The 8070-nt window shown below is 31.5% G+C and overlaps 1 protein-coding gene across 1 annotated transcript; it reads right to left on the bottom strand.

Annotated features, from left to right (window-relative positions):
- Positions 1-2105: 2105 nt before the first annotated feature.
- Positions 2106-6928, bottom strand: LOC111372122 (protein TIFY 6B-like). The gene is made up of 7 exons (XM_022994302.1): positions 6589-6928; positions 4952-5145; positions 4620-4861; positions 4444-4534; positions 3370-3637; positions 3196-3256; positions 2106-2477 (listed from the first exon to the last, which is right to left on the bottom strand). The coding sequence occupies exons 1-7, from the start codon at positions 6650-6652 to the stop codon at positions 2387-2389; spliced, it is 1011 nt and encodes a 336-aa protein (XP_022850070.1). The 5' UTR covers positions 6653-6928; the 3' UTR covers positions 2106-2386.
- Between the last annotated feature and the right edge of the window lie 1142 nt (positions 6929-8070).

The following is an 8070-nucleotide window of genomic DNA, read 5'->3' as shown; positions in this document are numbered from 1 at the left end:
GTCTCTCCACTATCGCCTTTTTCAATTCACTTCCTTTTGCAAAGAAACTCACTTTCGGCTTTTATCTCCTCTCGGAAGACTCTTTTTCTTTTCTCTTATGTGGCCCCACTCTTTTTTCTTTCTCACCGATCACCTCACTATTTTCTCTCATTTTCTCTAACTCTCTCACTCTCTTTTCTTCCTCATTTTTCAATTTGATTTGGTCCTCATACATTTGTGTCAGTGTTAATGGCACAAGAGTGATAGACTTTTCCTCTTTCACAAAACTATATTTATTTTTATACCCATCATGCATTATTTTCCTATCATATTGCCAAGTTCCATACGATAATTAATTTTTTAATATTTACAACAAAACTACATTAATTTAACTAATGATATATTTAACATTATAAAATAACATAGTTTAATCTTATATATTTTTTGTACCTCCCTTTGTTAAGTTATTCATAGATTTAATTGTTAAAATCACATAAAGAGAAAAATAACGAGCTTACAACAATAAAGAGAGGTGTAGTCGAGCTTCCAATTCGATTTCTCCAGAACGGTAGAAACGACACTACGATAGAATAATAGATTTAAGTAAAACTTATGTCAATTTGATTAAGTTGGGATTTGACTGAAAATTAGAAATAGAAAAATCAAATTTTGGGTTTAGGCTAAATTAATTAGTTAACAAATTTATTTTAAAAAATAAAAAAAATTTGACTTATTTAAGATGAATAAATTTAAAGAAAAAATTAAGAAAATTAGGTTCTTCTACGATTATTTGAAATTAAGTTCTTATTTGATTCTTTGATTCTTGGTCTAAAATCAAGAATTGAATCAAATCCGTCGACTTTCGATTCAAATACTCGTTTGAATATTTAATTTAAAAAGAATCGCTTGATTCATTTTGTCTATCCCTATGTATGACCTAAAATAACTCTATCATGTATTCAAATACCTAGAAAATATTCCATCACATAATTATAGCGCCCATTTTGTACTCATTTTAATGAGTTATTTTGGACCAAATCTCATTCTCCTACAATACGACTGATAACATAGGACAAGAAGTCAGGCAAATGTCCAAAAAAATAAGAATTGAAAAATACTGCGGAGAGTAAGCTACCAATTTTGCCCTCAGATTCTAATTGGAAATACAGGTGACAGCCACTAATGGGAAGTAAAGGGCATTAATGGAAAGTAAAAAAATTGTAAATGTCACTTCAAAGCTGTATGGCTGGGGAATGAGCTATTGTCAGAGGAAACGTGAAATTGTCTTGCGTGGGGCCCAATATTGTTTGAAAACATTTGAAAAAAATTGGAAAAGAATGGGGGCAAACAAACTCATAATATAGATAGCTTAAGGCTTAAACAAATATCTCTGAAATTTATAGGACCTTATGTGATAATAACGACGAGTTAAATCTATTTATAACTTACCAAAAACAAAATAAGTCACATATACGCAAAATGCTGATGAATCATTCCAATGAGAAGTTAAAATATGACATCAATCAATCAATCAATGCAAAACATTAAAAATAAAAAGAATAAGCCTTGAATCAAAATTGAAAACGAAGGCCATCCCAACACAAGAAGTTTGGCCTGGCATGCTAAAATTAAACAAATAAACAAAATAAAACAAAATTGAGTACTTATCACCCTGAAAATCTATTTGCAAAGAGATATCGAGGATGAACTTCACCTCCCTTGAATGTCTACATGGAGTCCTCTATAAATCCATGGTTTCCCTTGCTAGATATTGTTAATCTCGAGCCACAAATCTTCGATTTGTGAAGACTTTTACGGGTTTTCTCTTTCTAGTTCTCTTCTCCAAGTGGTAATTTCCAGAATAATGAATATTGCCTTTTTTCTTAAGTTATTAAATTTTAAGGCCAAATTGCTTTCAAAGAAGTGGTTAAAGTATAGAAGAAAACAAATTCTTTGCTATCTATTTATACCATGCGATCGTGGGGTTGGGGATCACAAGAGGCTGTGATCGAATGGTACATATTTGCCTTGCAATCGAGGGTTCAATTATAGTCCAACTCATTTTAATCCCTATTTTCAACTTCCCACATAGAATTCCTCCAATTTGCAATTGGATGCACCATTCGTGTTCTTTTCTTTCATTTTTCATTTCTTTTACTTCAAAAGTCGTCCGAGATCGAGTTTTTCCTAAACAAGCACTATACACGTAACAATAATTAATGTAGAATTCTGCCAAACTTTTAAAAGTAAAATTCATATTTTCTAGTTATAATGGAAAATGACTACAGCAATAATCAGGATCACAACACACCAAAAACCGGCTATAATCATAAAGATGATGACAATCGAAAACAGCCTTCCAGTCACCCCAGAACTTGGTTCATTCATCATTAATTGATGGACAAGATCACAAAGGACTCACAGAGGAGCTTGTACTACCAGATCCAGGAGTGGCTTCAGGAGATTCTTTGTTGAAGTAAGGTGACGTGTTGTTTACCCTAAAATGGACAACAAAGCAATTTTTAGCAAGAAATGGAAGTCAGCCTGTAACATTCACACCAATTAACAAATCATCAATTTTCTATTTTTCACTCGTTTCCTGAAACTACGGCATAAAGAAGAGCATCTGTGGAGTTCTACCTAATGCACCAAGCGACAGCATGGAGTATGTCCAAGACCTTTGAGGGGTGATTAGCTTAAGACAAATTAGATGGATAATACTCTCTTACTGGCACAGTAAAGAACTATTGTATCTTCAAAGGATATGAATAGGTGTGTCCTTTCTTATCCTCTAGAGCTTGGAGAAGTATGAACAAGAAGCTTCGAGAAAACTAGGATTCTCTAAATGAGTTGAATAGATTTTTTGATTTTTTTACTCGATCGTTTTTGGTTCCAGTTACCCCTCAATTGTCTACTTCATTTATGAATTCTACTTTTAGATATAGTATTAATATAAATATTTCTAATTATTCCTTGTAATTTGACTCTTTATGATTCTATCATGTCTTTCTCATTCTGTCAAAGTCAATTTAACGGTATAGAAGGCTTTAAAATGAATCCACCTCAATCCAACGTAGTGTTGTCCCAACTACGGAGCTACATAAATTCCCATTTATAATGTAATTCTGTTGAACGCCACACGTTCAATAAGCTATAGTAGAACTTCAATTCAATTGGATTGGGGATCTTTAAATGTAGAAAGTGCCACTTGATTACCTTACTTTGCGCTTCTCCAAAAACCGAGCCAAAGACTTCCTACGAGCCTGTGGCACAGCATCTGAATGAAAGAAATACCTCTGTTATGCATTTGCATAAATTCTACCCAAAAAAAAATTACTCAAACTCCCATACAAATACTGGAAAATCATTTAGAATGACACAGGAAGGTACCTGGTGAAAGGAAGGTAGCCGGTACAGATCTTATCGGTTCTACAACCATAATGTTATTGTCACTACCAGAAGCTCTGGGAGATTTAGAAGCACTAACAGTGGTTAGTGGTATAGGCGTTGAACGACGTAATGTGCCATAAGGCTGACTATCAACAAAACCGTTAGTACTGAACGACCTGGGCATCAATGCTTGAAGTGGAGTTGTCGGGAACGGTGTGGTAGCAGTTGTCGGAAGCCCATTACCAGCCAATAACATAATAGCCTGAGCCTATAAACATTGATAAAATAATAATAATAATAATTGTTAAGACTCGAACTCTGGTTCTATTGTGCTCCCATATTTTTCAGTTAAAAATGCATTTCTAAAACACGCTTTTATAAAATGACGGTTTTAACTGGATGATGATATTTGGCATTTTACTTACCATTGGATGATGCATTGGTCCTGGTGATATAAATATGGCTTGGACGGTTCGTTTGGCAATAGATTTTCATTTTCTTCTGGCCTTTCGTCTTTGAGAGAGCTCTCTTCGTCTCTGTTGCTACAGTTTTCTAATTTGTCATTACAGTTTGAACTTCTCATTCGAAGTGATGATTTTGATGTTTTAGCCTTAGAATACATGTGTTTTGTTGAGTGAAAATTTGTAAGAACAAGAGAGTTCTTATTTTTTGAGTTTGTGAAGGAGATCTATTGATTCTTGTGTGATTCAAGTTAGATTTGTTGGTTTCTTATGAAGAGAGAAGTCTCTTGTACTATACTCTTGTATTGGCTGTACATTTGTAACCTTCGTTGTCAGTTTTAAGGGATATTAGTGCAGCAGAGCTATATCCATTCTTGAATGGATGCTAAACGGAGGATTAGGTGTTAAAGGGTCACCGGATTCTTGGGGCTACGGCCAAAAAATCTTCTGTATTCAATCTTTTAATTTTTGCAAGTTTTACTTTCTGTTGCTTTATTAATTAAACGTATCTTGTGATTAATATCATGTGTCTGTTCTTTCAATAATAATAATAATAATGAGAAAAAGAACAGCACCAAGAAAGCATCTGAAGATCTTAGAAGATATACCATACCTTCTCCGGATTAACATTCTCATAAACACACACGGAACCCGCATAAAAGATGGTGAGCTGAGAGGGGGTCCCTGAGGGTGTCGAAGCATTCCTAAAAAAAAAAACAGATCCGTCTCAGATTCATGATTTTTCTTTTATTAGAAAGAATTACTTTCGTTTCGTGCCTTCTGACATACCTTAAATCAGTGGTACCCACTACAGAACTGCCTGAGGGAACAAAGTGGACGGGATTTTGTATTGAATTTTCCAAAGGAGGCTGCAGGATTGCAGTACCAATCAGATTCTGTCGAGCAGTCGAAATGACAGACTGGTGAACAGGATTGCTAGCGGCTGATGTAATTGTATGTGCAAATAAGTGCTGCCCGGGATAGGTTGCCATTGTATAAAGTCCACCTTGCTTTTCAGGAATAACATTTTCCTGAGCACGAAAAATGAAAAACCAGTGAAGATGTGAATAAATAAAGGAAGAGTAGTCATCTAAAAGTTAGAAAGGAGGCAGCAAGAAAACCTGCACAACACCAGAGTATGGTTTGAGACTAGAGTCGGTAGCATCAGCAGTTGTAATGGTCACCAATCGAGTTGACGAGAGTGAATCAAAACCAGTTTTCAACTTGTTTTCTGGAGTTCCTTGAAAAGATAAGACCTGTGGAGCAGAAACCTTGCTCGAGAATGACCACTGCATTGCTAAACTTCTTGCCGGACCTAAATAATCAAAATACGACACAAAATGCTACTAATAAATCACATCGATCTATAAAACTTCCTGCTATAATGACCCTTTGTTATTTCCACACAGATCTGTTATGATCTAATTACCGAACAATTCACAACTAATCAATAAATTGATAAAGGCAGGTTTCAGAAATGGTATAAAAAACGAAAAAAATAATATTATAAATTTGAATTACATGTGACAATTGTACAATAACTCAATCATGGTTACATAATTTATTGATCAACACAAAAAGAAAAGATTGATAGACATCTCATGCACATGATAATACACAATTATTGAATTAATTAAAGCAGAGCAAGTAAAAAATATGTAAAACCATCTAATCAAAACAGTATAAAAATATATCACTACACAACTTGGAATTATAAAATTACCCGTCGAGCCCGGTTTAGCATAATTTATTCCTTTTTTGATGGGAGGAACATAATTTATTAAAAATGTCAGTAACTTCTTGAAACTAATGCTTAAAAAATAAAATGAATAATGGGCTAATGAGGTGCAGCACAAGAAGCATGAAATGAAATATAAAATTTGAAGGAACTGTTCAAACATAAGCAATGTTACTTAATATTGTCCGTTTTATTGCAAAGATAGAATTAAATTACCTAAAAAACGAATTTCAGAGAATTAAATTACCTAAAAATCATTTTCCTAGGAATTGTAAATTATTGTGTTTGATTGATATAATTTTTCACGTGAAAATTATTGAAATAAAAGTATTTTTTTATATTCGTTTGGCTTTGTTTTAAATAAAAATTGTCAATTAAAGTAATAGAATTTATTGGTATTGGAGTTGAAATTTATTCTTATTGTCAAAACCCAAAAAAGAAAAAAAAAATTACATGAAAATTGTCCATTAAAAAAAATATTTTTTTACAATAATTCTTAAAATTTATTTCCATTCTAAAAAAAAATCCAAAAAATAAAAAGAAAAGCTGGAATTCAAATTCCCACCATTTTGATGAGAATTGAAATTTCATCAACAGAAGGAAAATGTTGATGTAGCGACAATTGGTGAAATTTCAGTTTCATTTTCTAAGGAAAACAAGGGCCAGGTCCTAATATCAAAAATAGAGAAATATTTAATTATTCATTTGAATGATTCTCGCAGAGCATGAAAAATACAGCTCCAACATTAATCGACTCAAAGAATAACAAGGCAAAAAGCTATAAAAAATACAAAATAAAAAATAAAAATAAAAATCAAACAAACAAACAAAAAAAAAAACCTTTAACATAAATTCGGTAAAAATGAATAATCTTGTTAATTAAAAAAATGACTTGAAATCCCTTGTTTCTTTTTGCCTTTTTGAGCTTACATATGGCAACATAAAATATTAAAGTACAAACTAGAGTTGTTCTTAATTTAAAGAAGAATACCAAAACGAAAATAAAAAGAAAAAGAGTACCTGGATCAGTAGTGTCATCAGGAGTCCCTTGTTTCACAGTAAAGCCCAAGAAATTTCTTTCCATTTTCAATACTAATTCTCCGCCTAAGAAAGAACTCGAGGAAAAAATAAAATATCAGGTAAAAAGAAGTGGAAATTATCCAACGAAATTCTCTCTTTCCCGGTTATAATATAAGGACAAAGGAGGAATTTAGCAGTTTGTTTTAGGGTAAACAATGGAGAAATTAAGAAGCTATTTTTGGCTGTGAAGTTTGCTTTCTTGTGAGTGAGACAGAAAATGAGAGAGACGGGATTTTGAATCAAAACTAATCTCCCACCATGACTCTGACTCCGAGTTAGCCTTGTTTAGCTCCCGTTGAATGGTTATTTACAATGGATATATTTTTTTTTTGAATAGTAACTTTTTAGAGAACGGGAGATTAAAAAACATAAAAAAAATTTGAATTTATGTGAAAAATATTTATTATATGAATATGTGGTTGAAATGAGTATAAAAATTAAAGAGTTTTATTTTATAAAGGAAGGCAAACAATGGACTTAATCCCTTTCTCTAAAATTTCTTTTTTTTTTTTTTAATTTATTTTCAGTCATACATTCTTTATGTAAACTTTAAATTTTTTTCTATGTTTTAGTCAAATATATTTTTTAAATATCGCTATTATAAAATTCATATTTAATAAGAATAGACTGATATCATGTTTTAAATGTGGTCAAATGAAAAAAAAAATTAATAATATTTATGAAGATAGGGTATTTGCATGTACGTAGGTCTTTTTATTGAGAAGGCAAAAGACGACTTTAGTTCACAATGAGAATGATGGTAGCAAAAAAATAGGTTCTTAGCTATTTGCGCTATTTCTATAATTGCATAGTGTTAAGTAATATATATATATATATATATATATATATATATATATATATATATATATATATAGGGAGAGAGAAAATAAGATAAGAAATAGAGTGTCAAAATTCAATTGTATATTATTATGAACCAATGTCCTTTTTTATACGGCCTAAAATCAGAATTACAATTGAAATGAAATAGATTTTTTAGATAAAATAAGACTTATCTATGTATCATAATAATACTAAATAATCATCAATAATAATCTCATTATTTTACAACACTCCCCATTTGATAATTATTTGTACAATAACTATCTAATTGAAACCATGTTTGACAAAAAAAACTCGATGGGACAAAAATGCCAATAAATGAAAAAGAAACAAATAATTTAGAGTAATAAAATATTGTTTCGTTAAAACTTTGTCAAGAAAATCCAATGTTACAAAACTTGATCGAAGGGGAAAAAAAAAGTGTAGCTACTCCCCTTAATTTCAATTCTTATATCAAGCTATTCATGTCTCGTACATTAATATTTTCAATATTACAATTTCTAGTTAAGTATGTCTCATGTTGTCTTGCATAATTTTCAAAGAACACTGTCTTCATAAGAGATATTTTATCTGCGTTTAATC

The sequence above is a fragment of the Olea europaea genome, chromosome 23 (assembly GCF_002742605.1).
Source record: "Olea europaea var. sylvestris chromosome 23, O_europaea_v1, whole genome shotgun sequence".
In the NCBI taxonomy this organism is placed as follows: Eukaryota; Viridiplantae; Streptophyta; class Magnoliopsida; order Lamiales; family Oleaceae; genus Olea; species Olea europaea.
This window is presented reverse-complemented; position numbering and strand designations above follow the sequence as displayed.

Excerpts from the sequence above, each read along its gene's own strand:
- LOC111372122 (XM_022994302.1), bottom strand. The coding sequence starts at position 6,652 with ATGGAAAGAAATTTCTTGGGCTTTACTGTGAAACAAGGGACTCCTGAT. Across the intron at positions 5,146-6,588 it reads TGATGACACTACTGATCCAG|GTCCGGCAAGAAGTTTAGCA; the intron begins GTACTCTTTTTC and ends TTGATTATTTAG. Across the intron at positions 2,478-3,195 it reads TTGGAGAAGCGCAAAGTAAG|GGTAAACAACACGTCACCTT; the intron begins GTAATCAAGTGG and ends TGTCCATTTTAG.